At 37.9% G+C, this 25,661-nt stretch overlaps 1 protein-coding gene across 1 annotated transcript in view; it reads left to right on the top strand.

Annotated features, from left to right (window-relative positions):
- RBMS3 (RNA binding motif single stranded interacting protein 3) overlaps positions 1-5,131 on the top strand; it is a 454,630-nt gene extending 449,499 nt beyond the window's left edge. The window contains exon 12 of the mRNA XM_021713015.1: positions 4,966-5,131. Coding sequence (XP_021568690.1) covers positions 4,966-4,972 — 7 coding nt within the window. The 3' untranslated portion in view covers positions 4,973-5,131. The remainder of the gene's footprint in view (positions 1-4,965) is intronic.
- Positions 5,132-25,661: the final 20,530 nt, after the last annotated feature.

Genomic DNA, 25,661 nt, shown 5'->3' with positions numbered 1-25,661 from the left:
GCATGCACATCACCATATTCTCTTTTCTTTTCTTTTTTTTTTTTTTTGAGTTGGAGTCTCACTCTGTCGCCCAGACTGAAGTGCAGTGGCCTCTCCCGGCCTCCGCAGCCTCTACCTGCTGGGCTCTGGCGATCCTACCACCTCAGCCTTCCAAGTAGGCGGAATTACAGGCACGCTATACCACGCCCGGCTGATTTTTTAATTTATTGTAGAGATGAGGTCTCGCCAAGTTGCCCAGGCGGGTCTCGAACCTGCGGGTTCAGGCAATCCACTCACCTCAGCCACCCAAAGTGTGGGATTACAGGCTGAGCCACCGAGCCCAGCTATCATATTTTCACTGTATAATTCCTGTTCTTGTATAGTGGAGAACGTGTCTAAAATAATTTAGCCAATCCACACTGTCTTAAGTTCACCAAATTTCACAAATGGCAGCTCATTTCCAGCATCATTATGCTAATTAACATGCCACTACCTTCATCAGGCAGTTCATTTCTAACAATCATTATGTTAATTGAGATAGGATAGCTTTAAGTACTTATACAAACCTCTGGCCTTTCTCTCATTAACTGCTAGCTGACCTCCCATGGGGTGCGAAATTCTGATTACGGCAACTGAATGCCCCCTGAAAAGTAGCTTAACCCTCCTACATACATTTAACACCACGATGTTTATACTAAAGACATTGTAAATTACAGACATCACAACAGAAAGTTTGCAGGAGAAAAGTTTAACAAAGATCAACGATGGATGTGCCTATGAATTAAGGGACTATATTTGGGATATATGTCAGCGAATATTTACTATTCCAAATTCTACATCCCAAGCTAAATCAAAAAACTTCACATCTTATATATATATGCTTTTCTCCTCATTGCTGAAAGAAGCCACTCATACAAAAGAATTCTGGGCTCTTGCCACAGGAGGAAATAACTGTGGTCTATTTTGGAAACTCAATGGAAATTCCAATTTTCACCCAAGTTATCTCTTTTTCTTTGTGCTATGCGGAAAACCCTAAACATAACTAGAATCTGCAGCGTATATGTCTTTAAACAAAGTTAAGTCCTCATATGCAGTATCAGAAGTCCTTGGTTCGAATTCGACCTTTGCCACCTATCAGTTAATCACTCAACTCTTTGGAGTTTCATTTTCCAGAAGAGAGATCATTCCTTCAGTATTCTCCAAAGAGTATAAATTAGGTCTCTAGTGCCCTGAAGTTGGGGTAGGGTGGGAGGGAAGGACTTCCTCGTCAAATTATGTTGGGATACACTGTTTTAAACTCGGTGAAACGCTTTTCTTAATTGCAGTTTCTCCAAAGCATTAAAATACTAATGAGCATGACCTCCTAAAGAACCAGATAAATACTTCAAATATTTCATTTCCTGAAAGATTGGAGTGTGTGTTGTCTTTCTCCTATGGAATTCCAAGAGATTTTTTTTTTTTTTTTTTTTTTTTTTTTTGAGTCTGTATCTCACTCTGTCACCCAGTGAAATGCAGTGGCATGATCATGGCTCACCACAGCCTCTGACTCCTGGGCATAAAGCAATCCTCTGGCATCAGGCATTAGTCTACCAAGTAGCTGAGACTACAAGAGCATGCCACTATGCCCAGCTAACTTTTTTATTTGATTTTCTTCTTCTTCTTCTTCTTCTTCTTTTTTTTTTTTTTTTTGTAGAGACAAGGTCTTACTACATTGCCAGGCTGGTCTCAAACTCCTGTGCTCAAGCAGTCTTCCCAATTCAGCCTCTCAAAGTGCTAGGATTACAGGCATGATCACCTGTGCCCAACCCTAAGAGATTTTTTTTTAAGTTAAATTATTAAAGAAGTCTAACAAAATGTTGATTGTCTACATGTTGACTATTTTGATACTAATGTAAAAGATTACATTTTTTTTTTTTTTTTTGAGTTGGAATCTAACCCCCAGGCTGGAGTACAGTGGCACACTCATGGCCACCCCAGTGTCAACCTGCTGGGCTCCCTCTGCCTCAGCCTTCCAAGTAACCAGAACTACAGACATGTACTACCACGCCCGGCTAATTTTTTTTATTTGTTGTAGAGATGAGGTCTCACCAAATTTCCCGGGCTGGTCTCGAACCTGTGGGTCCAGGCAATCCATTCGCCTCGACCTCCCAAAGTGCTGGGATGACAGGCTGAGCCAGCGAGCCTGGTCAAGATTACATTTTTCTAAATATTCAGACCCTTCTTTGTTGGTACTCTGACCACCTATTGAGTTTACCTGTGGATAATCCAGTAGTGAGAATCTAGCGTGCAGTGCTCCCCACACTATGGACCACAGAATCCTTCTTTTTGCATGGCATCACGTGAAGCTAGTCTGTCAGGAATTACTCTGGGAAATATTGCATCATTCGGCAGTCTCTGAGACTTCTTCCAGCTCTTAAAAATTAGATTTCTAAGATTATAGTTTGCTACTTTCCAATCTATCCATTCTGCTTTTTTTTTTTTCTTCTTTTTTTCGGGGAGAAGGAGTGATGAGAGGACTTAAAATGACTTTATGTTCTTAAATTCAATAAATCTCCTAGTCTACCAACGGTTACTCTGATCTTAGAAGGCCCTTATCTCAACCTCAGTATTGCAAGTTTTTATTCTTCAAATATTCTCTGGCTAAATTAACTGCTATGAACACCAAGTTTCTATACATTGTTACTATATTAGTGATCTGCAAATTATGTCCTTAATGTCCTTCAAGCTTGTGAGTAATATAGCATTCTATGTATCATAATATATTCTACATATGGTGAGTAATAATACATTCTCTGTGACTGTGCTTTACAGTTTGCAAATGGTTTACATGCTTATTCATAATCTCACATAAATTTCTCTTTTTAAGTAGCAACCAATTTTATTTCTAAAGCAGTCTCACTGTCCAACTTAAAATGTTCTTTTTGTTAATGATCCCAGCCTCAAAAATTTGGAACCTTTCTATTTTGTGATTTTTTTTTGAAGGTCACTGTAATCCACAGCACTGTATAAATGTGCACACTCACTCTTCTAGAACAGAGAAGTTGGGCAGGAGTGAATCCAGTTCTATTAAGTAGCAGCATCTTTTTTCTTCAAACTTCAGCTAGCAACCACGAACATGTAAAGTACAGCCATTTATATTTCTCATTGTTTGTTTTAATGTAGCAATTGAGGCCACTTTAAGGACCATATGATGAGACAGCTATTGCAAACATTTGTGTAAGGTTATAAAACCTAAAGAAGTTCCAGCCTCACTCATAAATACTGATGCTCTGAGACCAGTGAATGCCAAGTACCTGAGCAGTGAAGGTCTTCTATGCACAGTTGTCCACTGAGTAAAACAGCATGCACTGAGCAACTGTAAAAATGATTCGTATTTTAGACATTTTCTGCCCAATAATACCAGAGCGGAAGATGGGAGTAGCAACAAAGAACAGGCTCCCACCCTTCCAAACAAAAACCACAAAACCAAGGAAAAAAGTTTCGTTCCCATGACAATATAGATTTTTAGAAATAGATGGGAGTAAGTCTATAGTTTGCAAAGGTAGAGTTAAACTATAAACCATGGTTCCCATGACTACTACTAATAAATTTTTTCGTATTGTTGCCGCTCTATGAAAATTGTAATTGCATTCTTTTTTTGAAGAAATCTCAGTTTCTCATATGACACAAAAGAAAAGATGTATTTCTACAGATTTAAGCTCTTGTTAAAAATTTGAATATTCAATCTGTCACCCAGTTGCTTTCCTCACATGATCTTAGGAAGAAGTTAATCAGGTTCCTAATAACCACAGCTGTCTCATATGATGGCTTTTTGCAAATTAGGAAAAGGAGAAATTTCTTGGCCACCTCAGGCTAAATATCACACAGTTGAGGGTTTTTTGTACATTAAGGATTCAGCTCTGCTCCAGGGTACATAGCCTGGGAAGCAGACAGTGGGGCTGGAACCCAGCTCTCACTCTTCCAGCCATGCGTCTCATACAGTGAATGGCCTGTAAAACTATACCTGGCACGCCGGAGCCTTATTTGCTAAATTAAGCAATTGTGTATCAGAACAACCTGCATACCTTTTGGCTGTCATCCTATGCCCTGAGTGAAAAGCCCTTGATCTAAATGTGACTTATAAAGGTCTTTCTTTCTACAGCACAACTCTGCAGTTATTTAACAAAATTCTAATTTGTGAGCAGAAGAGCTAAGAGCGAATGTCAATCCACTAGAAGCTGAACCTTGCAATGGAAGTGGGGCAGTGACAGAAGTCATTATTTGAACTGGGCTAAGCAAAGAGGCATGTAACGAAATGACATTTGTCGAGTTAAACACTTGTTTATATGTACATACCACTCTGCTGGACACCTGGAGAGTAGAACATAGAAGGAAAATATGGTCCCTACTCTTACAGATTTATAATCTTAATGGGGGGAGGGGTTTGGTAAGGAATGAACAAGAAAGAAGGGGAAGAGGAAAAGAGAAAAAAAACCTTAAAACTAGTAAGTCTTAGGTGAATGTACTTGGTGAATATCTCAAGCTAACATACAGCCCAGTTATTGGAGGTACATAGCAGAGAATCACGAATTTGTTGACTAAGTTAGTGATGAATCTAGGAATAATTACTCACAGGAACTGTGGGGGAGCTACAGCATAAGCCAGGCATGAAAAACGAGGTTTTATGCTCATTAGGGGTATTGTGTCTCTGGGTATGTTTTTGGGTAAAAAAAAAATTAAGGTTCATTGTTTTAGAATCAAAAGATATTCTTGATCTGTTAACCTTGATTTTTAATGTATACAAACTCTCTGGCCCAAATATATATTTCTGTGAAAGTGACAGAATTTGTCAATCTCATAGGTTCAATATGATTTTATAATTTATTTTGTGACTGTGTTTTGTTGAAACTTAGTATCCTTTAAAAAGACCACACTGGAAAAGAGCACATAAGGCGATTTCAAAGTGACTTTGATATAATGACCACTTTTATTCAATTGTTTTCACAGACCATAAACAGGACTGAAGACTGTCCGTCTGAAATTTTGCCTTGAATGAAGAAACTTCATTGAACAAGAAGTTGGCTTCCAGTTTGCACAGGCGTCAATGGAATGCTTTTTTTTTTTAATTTTATACTTTACCCAATGAAAACAAAGTTTTTATGTGCTGTGCAAATGGCTCCTTCATGTGGTTTGACAATTTATTTGTGCCATCTTTTTTTTTTAATTAAAGGAAAAAAATCCCAGAAGAGGGAAAAAAAAAAAAAAAAAAAAACCACCCTACAAAGCAAAACATTGAAGGTTGACATTTCATCGGAAGAACATTTGAATTAGGAATTTTTGTGAATGTGTAGATAGTTCTTTTTTTTTTTTTTAACAGAAACCTGATGTCAAGAGGTGGACAAACAGAAGTGGAAACAAATTGTCTTCCTCATTAATTAAGCTACTTTCTCTCTCTTTTTCCTTTCTTGTTTAAATCTAGTGGGTTGGTTTTTTATTTTATTTTTTCTTAGAAATATTTAGGTAAGGTTTATCTTGAATCTTAATTGCCTTAATTTTAAGGACGTCAAAGGCTCTCGAGGCAAGCTGTCAACGTCTTGTTAAAAACAAAAATCAAGAAGGAATTGAAATATTGTGCCGGCTTTAACTGGTACAGAAGTTTAAGACTGAGTTTTTAGGGTGAAAAAAAACTGTACAGTTTAAATGAAAATGTTTTTCTTCATTTGAAGAAAATTTGTTGATAAAAGAAACCATGGCAACTGCAAGAATTGGGAAAATGCTGGGACTTTTCATGAACTTTGTCTTAAGTGTTGACACAAATCATTCTAGAAGGCTAAAACATTTTACAGTAAAGTTATTAATGTTGGTTTAAAAACAACTGCATTAGAAATAATGCGTGTTTGGGGGCAGAATGCAGATTTTTTTTATTTACAAAGCGTGATCGCTAGCAAAAGCATTAGTGCTTTTTATCTGCAGTCTTTTTTATGAGCTTTACAAAGTTTTTAGTCAGCTTTGCTTGTCACATTGCAAAACCTAGCTTAAGAGCATTAAAAAAAAAACTTAAGTAGATAGGAGCTTATGGTCAAAAAGTGCAAAAAAACAAAAAAAGCAATAGATAGAGAAATTGTTGACAATTTCTGTAGTCTTTCCTAGTTGTGATCAAATTCAGCCTATGGATGGCCTATTTTATACCAAAGATGAAGTGACACCCTATTACAGTCCAGAAGATAGAGGTTGTTTTTCTTTTCTTTTTTAAAAAATTTTTATTTGACCTACATGGCCGGACCAGTTCTTAAGTTGTTGTTTGTTTAAACTATCTTCCACTGGTGTTTCACATACTGCAAAAAAGGGGGGTTTGTTTTTCTTTAAATGTATATTCATTGATAGTGGAAATTTGCACCTGCTGAGTTCAGCAGTTTCAGCATGAAGAGTTCTGGATATCAACTGATGGAGCCAAATGGTGTTAAATTCTGTGAGCTTTTCTGGTTCCTCACTAGCTCTCTTGAATAGTGAAACCTGTATTGGTAGCCATCAGTAAGCCAAGACACTTGTTTAACAGGTTGAAATTTCTTTATATGAATTGAACTAAAGACGCTTTCCGAATTTGGTCTGAAAAGTCATTTGTCAAAAAAAAAAAAAACCTTAGTGATATTCTGTGAAATGATGAGTGGTCTCCTGAAAAGGTCTCATTGTATTTGTAACAATAGTCTTCCTTCGAAATACAACACCTCTTAGTTTTGTCCTCTCACCTCAGTCTGTGTCATAATCTTCCATGAACAGCCATCTTGATTCTGCAAATTGGGGAGGAGCTATCTTCTCTTTGCTTCTTTTCCTTGTATTTTCATATCTTGGTGTTGCCAAAAGAAAGACAAAATGAACATTTTTATTTCAGTTTAATTCTCTGAGGCAAATAGGACCAATAAGATTGAGGATTCTATTAGTGGAAGTTAGGGAAACTCTTAAATGCTACTTGACAATCAAGAAACTGTGTTATTTATATCAATAAGAACCAAAAGAACTAGGTTTGTTCAATCATTAATGCCAAAGGAGGTGTATTTGCATTTCGAATGATGCAAAGCTTTGTCGAAAATGAATTAAATTGACTTACCTACAAAACATCTCTACATTTTTGAGTCATGAAATGTGTGTTCAACTTGTACAGCTTTACCTGAAATTAAAAACAATAGAATGGAATTTTGTTGATTGACCCATTCACTAGATTGCTTTCTGAATGAATCATTTGAACAAATAGGTAAAACTCTTCCCACAGTAAATAAGTCACAGGAACCTTAGTCCAGAAGAAAGAGGGAAATATATTAAGTGTATTATAAAAGAAAACAGGGTAGGTGTTTTAAAACTAAAAAAATTTAAAGACAAATTATATTCTTATTAGGTCAACATGAGTAGTAAGGTGGGCTCATGTGAAATTGTCAATATTCCACTATTTATATAGGCCTTGGTTCTCTTATTTGCAACCCCATGAACTGGAAATTCAAAATATGGAGTGACTCCCTATCTTTGTGGTCACATGAGAGACAAGAGTATATCCAAGAAAAGGTAGCATGTGTTACAGAGAAATTCCAGCTGGTCACTTCCATTGTTATGGTTTTTCACGCTTTAGAGAAAAGACAGATTTATACTTTCTTCTGTTCCATCCTTCGGCTTTCCTTGCATTCTAAGGTTGGCACTTAAGTTTTATTTTTAAAAAGTGGGCCCCCAAGCTTCTGGGGGTATACTCCAAAGCGAGGATGGGAACCATATTTTCTGTTTCTCTTTTCCACTCTCTGAAGTCTTTGTATAAATAAGGATTATCCTGGGCATAATTCATTTGAATATGAAACCAACATGCTTTCTTTTGTTTCTGTAAAAAAAAAGAAAAAAAAGAAAAAAGAAAAAAGTCGAAAACATGTATTAATGTGATACAAAGAAAGTCTCATTTACACAATCAACAATGAGGCTAAGTGGTAGCTACCATGTGGCTGATGACTGTGCCTAGGTAACTTCCTGTTTCTATTCAAAACTGCTGCTTTATTTATACATTCAGAAACATTTTTTTCAACTATGAAATTTCAATAATCTCAATTTTTTTAAGCCACTTCCTGCGAAAGGAAATGATCTGTCATTTTATGTGTCCATGTGTGTTTTGTGTTTGGAGAGCTTATATCATGCTGTTCTAAAAAATATATTTTTTCAAACCAAAAAGAAAGAAAAAAATGGCACGTATTCAAATTTGCCCCTTTATCTGTCATTTTACCTAAGAATTGTTTTGAAGAGCCAAGTCTGGGGGAGAAAAAAAGCATCAACAGGTAAGCAGCATTATGTTGTACAAAAATAAACCCAAATATGTGTTCAATATGCACAGACACCGGGATGTGAATTTAATCAACAACATATATTACAGTGACTTTAATCCTGTTTAGGACTATGATCTTTTTTAAGTTAAAGTTAATTTTAAATGTATTCTGGTTCACCAGATTGTCAAGCATCTAATCAGATGTTTCCATTTTTTCTTTGGACTTTAATTAGCCTAAACAACAGGAAACAAACCAAAGCCACAATCCAAAGGAGATACACACTATATCATTCAAACTGTAGTTACACGGTCAGTGCAAGAAGTTTTTTTCTTTTAATAAAGATAAGGTGTTGTCGGGGGAGGCAAAATGTGTGTGGTAACTGGGAGCACCCCAATGCATGGCCGTGTCTTCTAAAGACAAAATAATGGACCCTCGTGAACTAAGGTAATACTAGCAGGAACTGATGACAGTTTGTCCTTGAATGCTGACGCGTCTTGAATATTGCAAATTACATACTATTCTAAAAAAGAAAAAGAAAAAAGAAATTATCTCCCTGACTTCGGTTTTGCCAGGATTAGTTTGTTTCCTTGGTAGACTTCAACAGTTTAGAATGTTGCCACCATATTTCACTTGAATTAATTCCTCCTGGGACCTTAGCAGATCTGCCACATTTGAAAGCATGTGACTCACTTCCACCTGCTTCTAATGAAAAACTGCATGGTGTTAAAAGCACTCCCATTAGAATTAGGAGGCCTAGAACTGAAGAAGGCTGGATGGAACAGAAAGTTCACATTATTTCACTATGCCTAAAAAGTGTATCGTTTACCCCCTCGCAAAAGCGCTTTAAAACCACTTTCAATTCCTGTATGACCAAAAAAGTACTTAGGTTGTTTTCCACCCCCCTAAAAAAATTTTATTTGAACAATTGGGATGTTTATTATACACCTATGTATTTTTACAGTGGCCTAAAATCCTCATTAATGAAAAGTGAAATTTGACTTAAATAAGATTCTTGCAATCTTCTTCGTGATTGAGGAAAAGTTTCAATAGGCTGTCTAGACAGATTATGATTTTAATAGGAAACTATAAATACATTTGACAATTCAGTCTCATTCTTAATTTGAGTCCATGAGCCACTGCGGATGAGCTGAGAAGCAGAGAGAAATGTTTAAGTGGGTTTCAGTGATAAATGCTTTTGTTATTATTTCAAATAAAGTGTAGGGACAATATTTGAGGAATCACACATCATAATGAAGTTTAAGCACGTCATAGAACCTTGATCTATATTCTTTTGTCTCCAGTAGGGAGCGAAGGAAGAGATTTTGTTTTTCGTATTATTGTAGCTGGCATGCTTCAAAATTTGAACTCACTGGGACTGACAGCCTCTGACTTCAATCTGAGGGATTGACAGAATTTAAACAGGCTCATTGATTCTGTACACTATACCCTTCCTGTGGCAAAGTGATAATGGGATTTCATTAATGAATCAATCTGTTTTACAAATGACATCCACTGTGGCATTGGAAGACAGTTGGGTCTGACTCAAGTTTAAGATTTCCTACCAAACACTCTTAAATGTGAAATTGGTCCCTTAAACCAAATGCTCTTGGTCATGGCTGCCCTTTGTGGATTACACAGAGTTCAGGAAAGCACTAAATATTAAATCCCCCAGGTGGCCTCAAAGACCTTTTATGATGTGGGGGGATGGGATTTATGATTTCTTTTATCTTTGAATTTTTTATCTCAACATATGGGGTGAATGGCTTTCAGTATTCATTTCTGTTTATTTTGGGGAAGGAAAATGATGTAGCAAGAAAAATTTCTTCCACTCACAAAGCTTTCAAGGTGAAGCCGAGGTACAATCAAGCTTGGAGTCTGCAGGAAGAACCATGAGCCACCAAGGCACACTTGAGCTTGACTTCCTACTGCCCTGGTTTCTGAGTTGTGGTTAAATACAAACACTTTCAATTTTTGAAGGATTAACTATCTGCTCTGTGAGTGTGGTATGTCTTTTCTTTTCTACTCATAGACCTTGGGCTCTTTTTCCTTTTTATTAGCATTTTCCCTGGAGGATGGAAAAAGAAATAATTGGGAATAAAATTTGAATCAGATTATTTTGTTTCTTGTGAAGTATGGATTTATTAAGGGAGTTTGAAATCATTGATTAAATTAATAGTGCATTATATGCCATGAATTTTGATTCTCCATGTTTTTTTAAAATCATCTACCAAAAGTAATTGAGAGTTGCCTATATGGTTGCAGAATATAAAGAAAAAAACTATAGCAAGGTCTTTGGTTTCCCTCAAAAGAAAGCTGTTTTGGTTTCATTCACAACACTAAATTTAAGTGAGTAGGGCAGGTCAACACAATTTTTGTCATGATAATATAACAGTAGCTTTTGGTGAGTTGTGTATTCTTGTCCCTTTCTTAAATCTTTGACCCAAAAGCATGATTTTTTGTTATTTTTTGACTTGGCATTACTGTATTAAGACTGAATGACTTTGACACTCCAGTGGATATTTTCATGATCAAATCAGATTTAAAGACTGTCCAAAGTGTAACTTTAGTGTTATACTTTGTATTTTAAACCTTCTCATCTTAAATTATTAAGAAAGATGCTCTGTCCTCCTCCCCAAATTATGTTATTTTCTCATACATAAAAAAGGAGTTATTCCATACTTTTTAGGAACTATAAAATTTATTTCAAAGAGACATTTGAAAAAAGTTATCTCCATTCTGGAAATAAATGCTTCCATTAAATTGAAGAAGAAGAAGAAGAAAATAATTGGAATCTTAATTTTTAAAAATATACGTAAAAATGCTTGCTATGAAATTTTCAGTTTCTAAAAAATAATGGAACATAGCTTCTTTTAAAACCTGTTTCAGGCCATATTCAACTTCTGAAACATTCAAATTTAAACTTTTAAGAGCATTTTGGTACTGCTGTCTCTGACTGTCATGGAAAGTTCTGTAATTCTAAGGTGTTTCTGGTTTTATTTTTAACTGTTTTCATCTGTACCACAGTCAAATTAGATACCATTTTTCCCATTCCTTGGGCTTTCTGTAGATCAGTGGATGTTAGGTTTAAACTTCTGTTTTCTTTGAGGAAGCTTTCAATAAAAAATGAAAATAAAATCAACCAACTAGGTTTGTCGTGTTTTTCTGCACTCTTCTGGAGACTGGTTGGGGGAGGAGAGCTGATCAGAGGGAGCAGTATCCATATTTAATCTGAGACAATGCTGGAATTTTTCAAAGAAAGGATAATCCCTAATAACAAAAAGTGAGGGAGAAGGGAGCGTTCTATTCCCTGCAATGGACCTGAGAAAGTCACTGGGTGCTTTAGAGAGAGAAATTCACTTAGAAGACCTAAGGCCTCCCACATTCATCCTAGTTCAGAATTCCTAACTCCCAACTCCTATCTCCAAACATTCCTTTTGTGTGTGTGTGTGTGTGTGTGTGTGTGTGTGTGTGTGTGTGTGTGTTCAGAATCTTTTTATATTCCTGTTCTGAAATTTATATACTTAAAAAGCTCAACCTTTATCATCTCATATCCAGGATAGTAATAACATCAAGCACTGAGGGTTTCAATTTGTGAAAAGGCATATTAGTTTTGTCCTTTGAACTCCTTTCAACTTTTGAATATTGTGGCTAGTATTGTCTCTGCCTGACATATATTTCCCTTATCTTTCTTGTAACACAATATTCCTCCTTAAACAAGACCCGTGAAGGACCAAAGTAACACCATAAGAAAATGACTGACAATGGTGGGAAACTATGGGGGGAGGGGAGAAGGGAGATGGAATTAATGGTAGTAAACATCTGTTGGGGAACGGGGAGACACATCTTATCAACAAGGGTGCCTGAACAAAGCATATTTGTATGCCTAACTCTTAACTGTACCCCACAATATCATCATAAAAATATTGATTATAAAAAAAAGACATGTTAGCAGGTACCATGTACTAATATTTCTTTCTTGTAGATGTCCAGATAGTACGATAATTGTTCAGATAATGTTCCAAACATTCATAGCACCCATCAACTACTTAGTGCATCTTGTGTGAAAGCCAGAAGGTACACAGTTACAGATAACAATAAAGAAATTTATTTTGATGCCTGTGGTTTGTATCCCAGCAAGGATTAAACTCCAGGTCAACCAAACTCAGAAGTGTTCATCCCTCAAGCAATGGATGCCTGTGGTAAGCTAGTAAGCAGAAACTGTCTTTCTCTGGTCCAGATCATCCAAGCTAGCCTGGAATACCTCGTTCCGTGATATCCATTTGCTGTATTGTTTAGAAATATTCGATGCTACTAGAGAAGACAGGAAAACAAATGGTATGGATGAAATGCATACCATTTGTTAAACAGCAAAGTGAATAACCTATAAGACAGATAATCTAAGTAGAGTATCTGAGTGTGAACAAAAACAGAAAAGGATAGAAAGACCCAGAAAACACTCTACATTTCTGATGCACTAAATGTACATAAGAAATATGAAGCTGTCAGTATTCATCATGTCTTAATTAGCTTACTCTTTGTTGACATGCATTTTGGCACCCACATCAGCTCATCCGGCTAATCAGTGAGTTTCAACTAGTTGCCCCTGCCTGTTTTGTGGGGAGTCAGCATGTTTCATCGGCTCCCTCCTTCTGTTGCCTGCCTTGCTCAAACATCAACTCTGGTGCTTGTAACACGTGATCAGTGGAGAAGGATGATGTGGTAGAGGGAACAAGAAGATGTATGAGCATTGCAAGGCTGGGCTTGGTGGCTCAGCCTGTAATCCCAGCACTTTGGAAGGCCGAGGCGAATGGATTGCCTGAGCCTGAGGGTTCGAGACCCGCCTGGGCAACTTGGCGAGACCTCATCTCTACAACAAATCAAAAACCAGCCGGGCGTGGTAGCGCGTGCCTGTAGTTCCGGCTTCTTGGAAGGCTGAGGCGGAAGGATCACTGGAGCCCAGCAGGTGGAGGCTGCGGTGGCTGGGAGCATGTCACTGCACTCCAGTCTAGGTGACAAAGTGAGACTCCAACTCAAAAAAAAAAAAAAGGACATTGCAGAACATTCAACTAGTGGTGCTTCCACCCTTCTTGCATTGTATTCTCAATGAGTCAACCTATCTCTTGCTTTTTGCTGTGGGTTTTAAATTGATTTATCGAGCTCTGTGCTTTGAGCATCTTTACTGGCCTGTGAGCCTTTCTGTTCCATGACTTCTAGTATAACTCGCACAGTAGTGTATTTGGAGACTACGACGATATCAAGGTAATTTCCCACATGGCATCTTCATGCTTTAGAATGCATGAACCCAAAAGAGGGTGTGGAGAAAGCTAACCAACCAGCCTGGGCTCTAAGAATATGTTGTATATTTCTTTTCTTCTACATAAACAGCAATTCACATTGTACTGGCAGAAGAGAAAAATTGAAGAATGGATTTATTGGAGAGTATAAGAAAATAAGGCTAAACCAGGTGCAGTGGCTTACGCCTGTAATCCCAGCATTTTGGAAAGTGGAAGCAAGAGGATTGCCTGAGTTCAAGGGTTTGAGACTAGCCTGGGCAACTTGGCGAGACTTCGTCTCTACAATAAATAAAAAAATTAGCCAGGCATGGTGGTATGCCTGTGTTCCAGCTTCTTGGAAGGCTGAGGTGGAAGGATAGCCTGAGCCCAGCAGGTCAAGACTGCAATGCCTGTGAGCGCGTGCCACTGAACTCCAGCCTGAGCGACAGAGTGAGACTCCTACTCCAAAAAAAAAAAAAAAGAGAGAGAGAGAGAAAGAAAAGAAGACTAGAACAAATTTCTTGAACTTAATTTTCTCCTCCATTTTAGTCCATTTGGGTTATATAACAAAATTCTTTGAATTGGGTAACTTATAAGCAACAAAAATGTATCGCTCACAATTCTGGTGGTCAAAAAGTCCATGATCAAGGCACCACCAGATTTAGCGTCTAGTGAGAAACTTTTTATATGTGGTCTCTGCACATGGTGGAAGGGACAAACAAGCTCCCTCAGACTCTTTTATATGGGCACTAAGCTTATATTTAAGAGGGTGAAGCCCTCATAACTTATTCACACCCCAAAAGCCCCACCTCTTAATTCCATCACCTTAGGGGTAAGAATTTTCACATGTGGATTTTGAAAAGGCATAAACATTCAGAACATTACACTCATGTTCCATCACAATTTGTTGAACACAGAAGTTCTTTGTTTGTTTAGAATAATACCATCACCTCCACTGCCTCTACCACTCAATACACACACAAATTTTGTTTCAGATTGCAAAGCATTTGGGAATTAAAAAAAAAACAAAAACGTATCCATAGGCTTCTGGTAAGGAAGTCTTGCTTTCAAGATATAAAGATAAGAGAAAGAAGACCAAGGAATGAAGAAACAAGCGTGTATTGTGGTGTCCCTCATGCATAAAATAATGATTCTCTGACCACACGTTTGTTTTTTAAAACTGTTTTATAATTTATTTTCTCCAAGGAGAACTGAGTGCTTTGTCAATTTTTAATAGATCTTGCAAATTTCACGTGCCATTGTGCCTTTTTTTTTTAAGGGATACTGATGAGGATAACACTTCGCAGCTTTCTTTCCAAAGGTAGTAAAGTGAAAAATAAGATGGCTCAAACTTAACATCTGAAGATGTGACAATTTCTGGATTTTCCTGAAAGAAGTGCCTTTTTCAATAACGATGAAAAATTATCTCTATAACAAAAGACTATATTTGTATTTAAATCCTCAGAAAGGGAGGGAACAGCCTTCTCGACTACGACCTTTCTTCTGCCCTTAAGAAATTGTTACTATTGTAGTAAAGTGGTCACCAGGTGGCGCTCCTGTATTAGTCGCCAGTGGACTCCACACCCAAACCCCAGATCATGTATCCCTAAGCGGCACCAGTGATGTCAGATAAGGCCGGAAGAAAAATCCCTATTAACGGAGCCCTCACTCTGTGCCAGGAACTGCACCAATTACCCTCATACTTGAGTTTACCCAGTCTCAGTGCTCTGAGGTAGGTACTATCATTGTCCCCATTTCCCAGATGAGGCTTGGAGAGTTGGGTAACCTACCCAGGAACCTATACTTGGAAAAGTGTGTTCTTAAAAACAGATTCAAGGCCATTGCCTTGCTAGACTCTGGTGTGGCCTTGTGTTCTTTGAGCTATGGTTGTCGCCATGCTTACTGGCTTTGGCCCCTTCCCTCACCTTGGGGAGGTGAATCTTTTCTCTCTTTCTCTCTCTCCCCCTCTCCCTCTCTAATTTACTTTGAAATAAACTATATTTTCTAATTTCAAATAAATTAAAAAATGAAAACAGATTCAAATTCTCCATGCGTGGCTTCAAAGCTTTCTTCTTCTGAAATGACTTTGGAAAATGCTAATATAGAAGGCAATTTTACTTTAATCATCAGTTATTTTTTTTTTTTTAACATTTTTCTTCACTTGGCCTGCAATTTGTGATTTCTATAGAAGAGGGGCATTGGACATTCATTCTAATCACCTTGGTGACAAAAACAACACAATTCATATTTTCCGTCCTGGAAAAAAACTTGTTTCAGTCTTCTCTTTATTTGAGCCTGTCTTTGATTTGTTCTGAAAGGAAAAAACCTGCTTACCAAATAGATAGGCTTAACTTTTCATTGACTCATTCATTTAACAGTTCTTAGTATGTATATGGACCATCCATGAATTTTTTTTTTTTTTTTTTTCCAGCTGGAGTCTCACCCTGTCACCCAGACTGGAGTGCAGTGGCCACTCCCGGCCACCACAGCTTCGACCTGCTGGGCTCCGGCAATCCTTCCGCCTCAGCCTTCCAAGTAGCTGAAACTACAGGCGTGCGCTACCATGCCCGGCTGATTTTTTATTTTTATTGTAGAGATGAGGTCTCGCCAAGTTGCCCAGGCGGGTCTCGAACCCGTGGACTCCGGCAATCCACTCACCTCAGCCTTCCAAAGGCGCGGGATTACAGGCTGAGCCACCGAGCCCATCTCTCCATAAATATTTTAATGATACAAAACCAGAGTAGACATGGTTCTTATTTGTAAGGCACCATATGCTAGTAAGTACTGGTTTATGACAACATTTAACATCAAAATAAGATGAAAGGATTTTGTGGGCAAAATGTTTAAACTTTCCAAAGTTTGATGCAAAGTAGATGGAAAATTGCGTGGTCTGAACGCAGTCACCTCCTCTCCTCAGTACATAGAGAGGTCTTCTAGTCCCCTCTTTGCTGTCTCTCCCCGTAGTTCAGCCCCCTAGCAGAATGGCTTTTACCCTTTTCCAAATGATCTGGGGCGTCTAACTCCTTTGACAGCAAGGAGAGTGGAATATGCCATTCTCGGTCAGTTATATCTTTAGTAGCAACTATTATTTATTGCCATTATTCTTTTCACAATCACACAAGGCAAAGTGCTGACTGCACTTTAAACATGAGGGAACAGAGCTTTGAAAAGTTACATGACTTGGCCATGTTCTCATGGTGCATTCAGGGATCCAAGATTAGGATTATCCAGGTACAAAAGCCAAAGATTTTCCTCCTATATGTGCTGGATCCGCTGATATGATTTGAATTGATGTACTGTTTGCCCAGAATAACTTTTCTATTACCTGATATTTCACCATTATAATTGTATTCTTAGAGGTGGATCACAAAATATTGGAAAAAGTACTGGGCAAGACATGAAAGATCTTGGATTCTGACTTTAGGTATACTGTCTGCAAAACATTTTTTTTCTTTCTCTCTGAACGTCAGCTTCTTTATCTGTCAAAATGCATAACTTTTATTTCTAAGAAAGTTTGTAAGGATAAAATAGGTAATGCTTATATTATGTGTAAATACTATAAAAATTGTAAAGACAATCAAAGGCTATGCATAACTTTAACCTTTTAGTTCTGAAGTTTTCCTTTAAAGCACAAGATAGTCTTGAGAGGATAACTCCAGAAATTTAAAGACAAAGTGAATACCTTAAGAAGACAAAAGGAGGCAAGAAAACAATGGTAGAACCAAGGCATCACTTAGCCACTTTGCAATGCCCCCTAAATTCTGGAAGATACAAACACTGAGCTTGAAACTACCAGTTCCCAGGCCAAAAGAACAGAAAAATACAGAGACTTAGCTGCTAGGTGAGCTAAATTTACCACAATTTTGAATAATAGACATGTATTTTCATCCAATCACCAAACACTGTCTTCTTGGGACCGCCAACATAGTGGCATATAATCTAAAGATAGCTACTGTTGAAAGGAGACAAATGTTAACAAATTTAAGACTATTGTACATTGTGAACTGCAAATAGGATTGAGGAACTGGAGACAGCCAGCCTAGGCAACATAGCAAGACCCTCATCTCTACAAAAGATCTGAAAATTAGCTGAGTGAAGTGGCACCTGCCTATAGTCCCAGCTACTCAGGAGGCTGATGCGGAAGGATCACCTGAACCCAGAAGGACAGAGCTGTGGTAAGCCATGATTGTGCCACTGCACTTCAACCTGGGACAGCGTGAGACCTTGAGTCAAAACAAAACAAAACAAAACAAAAAACTAGGACCAGAGTCTTCTGCAGACCTCACATTCATGAGGAATATTTATCCCAAGAAGTCGACAGGATCAAAATAGTCATGCCAATAAAAAGATTGCATCAAACAAATATTTCTTTTCTTTCTTTCTTTTTTTTTTTTTTTTTAGAAAACAGGATTTATTGAAAGGACAGAAAAGCTCCCACAATGGGAGGGGACCCGAGGGGGCTGCCCTCACACAAATATTTCTAAGGCAAACAATAGCTACCAGAAAAGCATAAATGAGGTCTGGTCCCTAACGCATGTGAAACAAGTCTAACATGCATGATAGTGAATGTAAAATATAGATCTAGCTTCGCCTGCTGCTATGGCTCTCTTTCCCCTCTCGTCTCATGGTTGACTAGTTTTCTGCTTAGTTTTGATCTTTGCTTTTTACTGATATGTAGGAATATCTTCAGGAAACATCACTGTGTCATACACGATCAACACAATGATGTTTACAAGTTGAATACACAAGTTTAACCAAGAAACAGAACATTATCAGCACCCCAAATCACCACTCTCTTATGCTCTCCTAGTCATTCTGCAAACCTTCTCACCCAGGGGTAACTCTGTCTTGAACTCTAAAAACCTAGAATGATTTTGTTTGAATTTTCCTTTACATAAAGGCAAGTCGGCTTGACTTTTATGAGACTATATAGGTGTTGTACACAAGAGAACTAACCATTTTGCTTGTGTGTGGAACTCTAAGATATCTAATATTCTTTTGAAAACTACACATATGGCTCTATTACTCAAATTTTAAAGATCATCAGTCTCAGAGATCACACAAACTCTTTTTACACCTCCTTTCAATGTTGCACATTCTTTACAGTTAAGAAACATGGCAAAAGTCCTAAACTAAATGTCCTTAATAGAGTGATAGCCATACTCTTAAAGCAATAGCTGTCCCAAGGAAAGGCTGTCATACTTTCTTTTAGGTTTGGCAGCATGCCACTCATTATCTACTTATTCAGACAATGATTGACACGGGGCAGCTGATGTCAAACTTCATCGGGAGGCCATCCAGAGCCAGAACCAGAGTCAGAGCCAGAAACCAATAAATTATTGTTTACATGAAAGCATAGTATATGAAATATATTAAACTCGTGCCGCCAACTGAAATAGCAACTTCTTTGGCTTCTGATTATAGTTTTAAATTGCTTGGGGCTTTCTTACTTAGAGATCTTACTCTTGCCTTCTTTTCTCCTTCTAGACACAGAATCTTTCAGGCCAGTGAAGATCAACCAGGTCTCTTTATGATACTTCCCAGATGTGTGTTTGGGGGTTTATATATCATTTTAGGAGGAGAAATTTCCACACATAGCTTTCTTCTACCATTGTGGTCTTAGAAGCAGGAATCAGAGTCTTTGGAAAATGAACATAAAACCTTGGTGAACCCTCTGCAGAGTTTTTATTAAAATATGCATTGTGCCTTGACAATTTTGTAAGGGAGTTCTTTGAGTTTCTGATTGAGCCTGGGACTGGGTCTCAGGGACATGGCTTTTGCAAGGTTTCTGCTCCTTCTTCCTCTGGCTGTAAAGGGATTCCAACAATGACCAAAGGCAATGGCTTTTGTTTCACTCTTCCTTACTACAGATAAAAAGCATGTTTTTCATTGTTGTTTTTGTTCTTTGGGTTGTTTACCCCCCACAGGGGAGATGAGTCTGGGTGGCATTTTGGACAGAGGCTTTTGTTTCTCTTCTCCAGTCAACACCACAATTTCTCTTTCTCATTTTCTCGAGATTGTCAAGATTCTTTCCAGTTCCCCTTGGTTAGGCTCCTAGAGGAAAAGCCTACAAGAGGGAGCAAATTCCACTACTTCTGCAGATCACCTGTGGGTCTACACTCTCACACTAACCCACATGTGACCTGTAGCAACTCATTAAGAATGCTTAGTTGAGGTGGTGCAGTCTATGATCCCAGCACTTTGGGAAGTTGAGGCAAGAGGATTGCTTGAGCTCAGGAGTTCAAGACCAGCTTAGGCAATATAGCAAGACTTCATCTCTACAAAAAATAAAAAAATTGGCCAGGCGCGGTGGCTCACACCTGTAGTCCCAGCACTTTGGGAGGACAAGGTGAGAGGGTTGTCTGAACCCACGGGTTCAAGACCAGCCTGGGCAACTTGGTGAGACCTCATCTCTACAATAAATCAAAAGTTAGCCAGACATGGTGGTGTGCGTCTATGGTTCCAGCTACTTGGAAGGCTGAGGCTGAAGGATCGCCTGAGCCCCACAGGTCAAGGCTCTGGTGGCCGTGAGTGTGCCACTGCACTCCAGCCTGGGAGACAGAGTGAGACTTCAACTCAAAAAAAAAAAAAGACTTAGTTGAGTCCCAGTACCAGGCTTATATAGTAAACTGGATTGAATTGTGTCCCTCTTCACACCTCCTCAAAAAAGAAATATTTGAGCTCTAACCCCTAGAATTTGTGAATCTGACCTTTTTTGTAAATAATGTCTTTGGAGATATAATCAAGTTAAGAGGCAGTCATACTGGATTAGAGTGGACCCTAAATCCATTATGATTGGTATCATTATAAGAGAATTTGGGGACAGACATGTGCATGTGTATACACACACAGAGAGAGAGAGAGAGAGAGAGAGAGAGAGAGAGAGATGTGAAGACCAGAGCAGCAACTGAAGAGATGATCTACAAATCAAGGACCGAGAATTTCTCAAATTTTACTTTAGTGGGCTGCCCTGGGACCTCAGTTTTCTGATGAATCCAAGAAAATTCATTAATTTGCAGCCTAACATTCTCAAAGTTGCAAGTGTGAAAATTGCTAGCTTACTACATAACTGAGTTGAAACTAGAATCCTTGATTATGTTAGCTTTTCTTTTCAAAACTCTAAGCAAAATTCCTTAAAAATGAGATTTTACTCTAAGGATAATTAGGAACAAACAAAAAGGGAAGACTTTATAGTCTTCTCTAAGAGCTGTTTCTCTGTTTCCCCACTGCCCTCTCTCTGATTTTTCTTGATTCCCAAAACAAAAGGAATGATGGGACAGAGAGAAGCAAAGAGCACCAAGAGGTCCTGCTCTCCACTAATATAGTCAGGGTGTCCTGAGAGTGGGATGTGTCTGAGAAGATAGATGCCAACAATTCTGATGAAATGGTCACCTAGAGTGGTTTTTTTGTTTGCTACTTTTAGCTGCATTGGAAGTCATAATGACAGGAAAAGAAAAGTGAAGAACAGAAGTCTATTGACTAACTGGGATTCTTCGAACTGCAATTGGGGCACACTCTCTCCACCTCTCTGTTTTTACCCTGCTATAACTAGTGACTTGAACCTACTACTACTGAGATTTTTTTTCCCCAAGACTTTTGATATTTTTAGTAGACTCCTTTTTCTGATATTCGATTAGGTTATTTACAAAGGTAAATTTATCTTACATAGTCCAACAAATTAAAATAAACTTGAATAATCTTTACACATAGGCATCCATACTCATGAACAATATGTCGACTTCACTTCTAGTCAGGAAAAGCACCTAAAAATATTAAGAGTAACAAACATGGGCATCTAGTGGGTAAAAATTCCCCCCAAGTCCCTCTCTATGACAGAAGCAGAGGTGGAGCTCAGCAGTAAAACACAGGCTTTTTTTTTTTTTTTTGAGTTGGAGTCTCATTCTGTTTCCAAGGCTGGCGTGCAGTGGCACACTCACAGTCACCCCAGCGTCGACCGGCTGGGCTCTGGCGATCCTTCCGCCTCAGCCTTCCAAACAGCTGGAACTACAGGTGTGCACTACCACACCTGGCTATTTTTTAAATTTATTGTAGAAATGAGGTCTTATCAAGTTGCCCAGGCTGGTCTCGAACCCATGGACTCAGGCAATCCACTCACCTTGGCCTCCCAATGTGCTGAGCCACCGAGCCCAGCCAACACAGGCCTTCAAATCAGGCACTTTGTTTAATTTTCAACCTTCCGTGATTAAGTTTATACATTTTATTTTTCTCATCTGTAAAGCGAGTAAAATAATAGCATCTGTCCCATATGAGCGCTGTGAAGATTAAATAAATTAATACACGTAAAACATTTAAAAGAGTAACCGGCACATAGTTAGTGCTCAGAAGTATTGGATGCTGTTATTTTATTAAGAAGTTTAGCCGAAGTCAAAGAATATAAGGAAATTACACCAATATGCAGGGCTTTAGGTTAGAAACCATTTTAAGGGGCAAGAGGGGTGTGATCCTTCTGAGATGCCAGATAGACCCAGGTTGAAAAGTGAGCAGGGAGTCGAGTTCGTAGATCTTATTGCCTGGCCACAGCAAGCAGGATTTTCCAAGATACTAACTCTTCTCTAAATCTTTTCATTCTTTAGGAGTTTGGTTAGACTAAGCCTTAGTTTTCTCATTCCAGTTAATTGTGGAGGAAGAGAACCAGAAGAAAGAGAATTGTTTCAGTACTTGGCAAAGAAGTGAAAGTCCACCTATGAAGAAACCTTGTTCTGATCTGAAATATCAGCAAGAGTATGGGAGGTGGCTAGGTGGTTAGGAATAAGGCCAGCTTTGAATCCTCTGGAACCAGTGTACCAAGCAACCAAGAAAAGAGGAACCTATGTTCCTTTGTTACTTACTGATCTATAAGGATAATAGCAAATAACAATCCTATTTTATAGCACTAAACAGTTCCCAGAATCGTGATAGATGCTATAACTTTCATGTTCTTTAGTATATACAGTTGGTAGGGCAGGATTTTGTTTCCCCCATATACAGAGGAGAACATTGAGGTTCTGAGAGGTTAAATGACTTGCCCAGGGGCTGATATTATTGTTATATCCTTTCAGGAATTAACCCATAGTGAAGAATGGAAAATAAGTCCCTACTTGTATTAAAAACCAATGAGTTAGAATGTCATTCTATGCATTACTTCTGCAGGAGTTTTATTTTATCTTGCAAATGTTTCCAATTTTATAGGGTGTCTGAAACATATCTTATATATTGGGCTATTACTACTTGTTTATTGTTTATTTTAAGCAAAATGTGATATTTTTAGTACACCTTGATGTTTTTGCCCTTCCATTCTTTTGTTTGCAAACTCTGGCCTCCAACTATCCTCCTTCAACTTGCTTCTTCCCTACTCCACCCGGTGGATACCCAGGACATAAGTGCTGAGGCTAGTGATGTGAGCTTGCTCCCCCAGACTCCACATTCTCCCTCTCGGGTTGCATGTGGATATTCTGCTCATGAAAATCCACGTGCAGTTATTATAAACCCTGGTCCCTGCGCACCTCAGACCCGGGCTTTTGCATCTGTCTGTGTTGGACGTACATTGCCCAAGTGATGCCTGATCACTGCTGTGCTGAGCTGAAGCAAGATGTCTTTTCTTTTGATACTTCTCAAGCTCTTATTCAGGAGTTGAATTTAGTCTCAGTTGCTAGAGGAGTCTGCTTTTTGAATGAGTTTCCTGTGAATTTTCTCTGTTTTCTGTCTGTATTTAGTTATTTCATACAGCCCTAATTTATCTTTTCTCTGCTTCATTGCCTTTTTCTCTGTCTTTGACACCCTCAGTTTAGATTTTTGGTGATTTACTTCTTTTTTTTCTAATAATTATGATTATTCAGAATTACTATAACTTGGAAAAATGCAAACTGACTTATAGAAGAAAATAAATATCGACCATAATTTTACAACAGAGACATTTATTTCTTTCACTCTTTTGTTTTCTATATTAAGTTTTAAAATACAAATTTAGAATTAAATTATGAAACTCTGTGTCGTTCTCACTGACATTGTGAGCATTCTTACTGTATTGTTTTCAATGGCACTATTTTAAACATTGAATTAAATTCCCTTGAATAGACATACTGTAATCCAACTCTGGAATTAATTAGTTAAAAAAAAAACAATTAACAATTAATTTAAAAAGAATAAACAGTATTATTGAGCAATTTACTTTTTAGAAGCTGAACTTTAAACTACCTAAGTTAAAAATCAGCTTCCATTAGCAATGCCCAGAGGAGCACCTCGTGTTATTTACTATAAGCTACTTACAACGATTGGCCAGTGCGCTCAGATTCATGTTGAAGATTTAAAGTTCAAAATAAAATAAAACTGTTCTTGAGACAGTGTATGGTGAGCTATGCTTAGTTTTTTGGGTTTTTTTTTAAATTTTGTTTTGTTTACAATCTTCTTTTTTTTTTAATATGGAATAAAAAAGTGAAGTGGAGCCGGGCTTGGTGGCTCAGCCTGTAATCCCGCGCCTTTGGGAGGCTGAGGTGAGTGGATTGCCTGAGCCCGCGGGTTCGAGACCCGCCTGGGCAGCGAGACCTCATCTCTACAATAAATCCAAAAATCAGCCGGGCGTGGTAGTGCATGCCTGTAATTCCGGCTACTCAGAAGGCTGAGGCGGAAGGATCGCCGGAGCCCAGCAGGTCGAGGCTGCGGTGGCCAGGAGCAGCCACTGCACTCCAGTCTGGGCGACAGAGTGAGACTCCAACTCAAAAAAAAAAAAAAATGAAGTGGAATGTCAAGGAGTTCTTATTTTAATCTCCAACAATAATTTTGAATTAATAAGAGATGTTTATTATTTAGTAAAAGAAAGTGAAGAACAATGTGAGGTATACCACCAACTGAGATGACAAAAGGAAAATGTATATGCCTCTCTGTGTGTGTGTGTGTGTGTGTGTGTGTGTGTGTGTGTGTGTGTGTGTTTTGATATATTTTACAATTTTCCTTTTGTGTTTACACACACCCATCTCCCCACAAACCATCTGCTTGCACAGGGATAGAATGTCCCTGTAAATAGAAACAAAAAGTCATCACACTGGTTTATTCTATAGGGGGAATAAGTTAGTTTTCCAAGGAGACTTTTAACTATATAATTTTTATATCTTCCGCATTTTTATTTTGCAAATGTGTTGCCTCTTCCAAACAAAGAAACAAAAACCATAATAAAAAACGAATTAAAAATTTTAAAAAGAAAGAGATGAATATTTTTGACTCAGATATTCATCTAGGTTTTGAACTCTCCAGTTCTTGCAATGAAATTGTCAAACTGCCAAGAGAGAAGCATCATTCAGGGTTCTTAATTTTCTGAGTGATAGTGATCTCTTTAGCATTTGTTAATGCCTTAAAAAATGTTTTCAGAGACAAAGTATATGGGAAGGAAATAAAGCAGTTATATTGAAAACAAGTATCAAAACATTTTTAATTTTTTGATACAGTAATGAATAAGCTTCTTTATTAGTGCCATCAGTAAGAGTTAATGGCTTTTGGAATGTTGAATTATCTACAAAAATTGTACTATGATATGAAATTATTTGCAATTTCTATTTGTGACAAAGCACTCCAAATAGTACTGTGATTTGTTTCTTATAATCATAATAAAAGAAATGCTTCATTTCTGTTGGGTGTTAGAAAAATAAAGAAAAATATATTTTTTCTATTCAAGTTCAGAGACTCCTGAAAGAGTTTTCTCAGATAATATATTGGCAAAGAAATAGCTTTGGGTAAGTCCAAATAAAATAAATAAAAATTAAGTGAATAAAATATAGTAAGAGCTGATCTGAGGGCATCCAAAGACATCATCCAAAGAGATGACGTCTGTGCTTGGTCTCACAGGACAAGAATTTGTGAGATAAGTAAGGAGAGAAAAGAATGCTTCCAGAAAAGTGATGTGAACTATAGCAGAAGAACGTAGAAACTTGTGGAACTACAGCACAAGGAGAGCTGTGTGTATTTTCATCATTTGTTCCTGAAGCACAAAGTCAAGAGAAAAGTTGGAGAAGATGGATATAGGGTGTGTGTTGGAGAACCCTGTATGCATTGCTAAGGAGCTTGGATTTTATTCAGTAAGCAACGGGGAACTCCTGAGGAACTGTAATGAAAGGAGTTACATGGTCCAAATTGTGTTTTCTTTCTTTCC

Source organism: Carlito syrichta, unplaced genomic scaffold (genome assembly GCF_000164805.1).
Source record: "Carlito syrichta isolate Samal-C Ts95f unplaced genomic scaffold, Tarsius_syrichta-2.0.1 Scaffold303987, whole genome shotgun sequence".
Taxonomy (NCBI): domain Eukaryota; kingdom Metazoa; phylum Chordata; class Mammalia; order Primates; family Tarsiidae; genus Carlito; species Carlito syrichta.
Note: the sequence above shows the minus strand (reverse complement) of the source record. Positions and strands in the feature narration are given on the sequence as shown.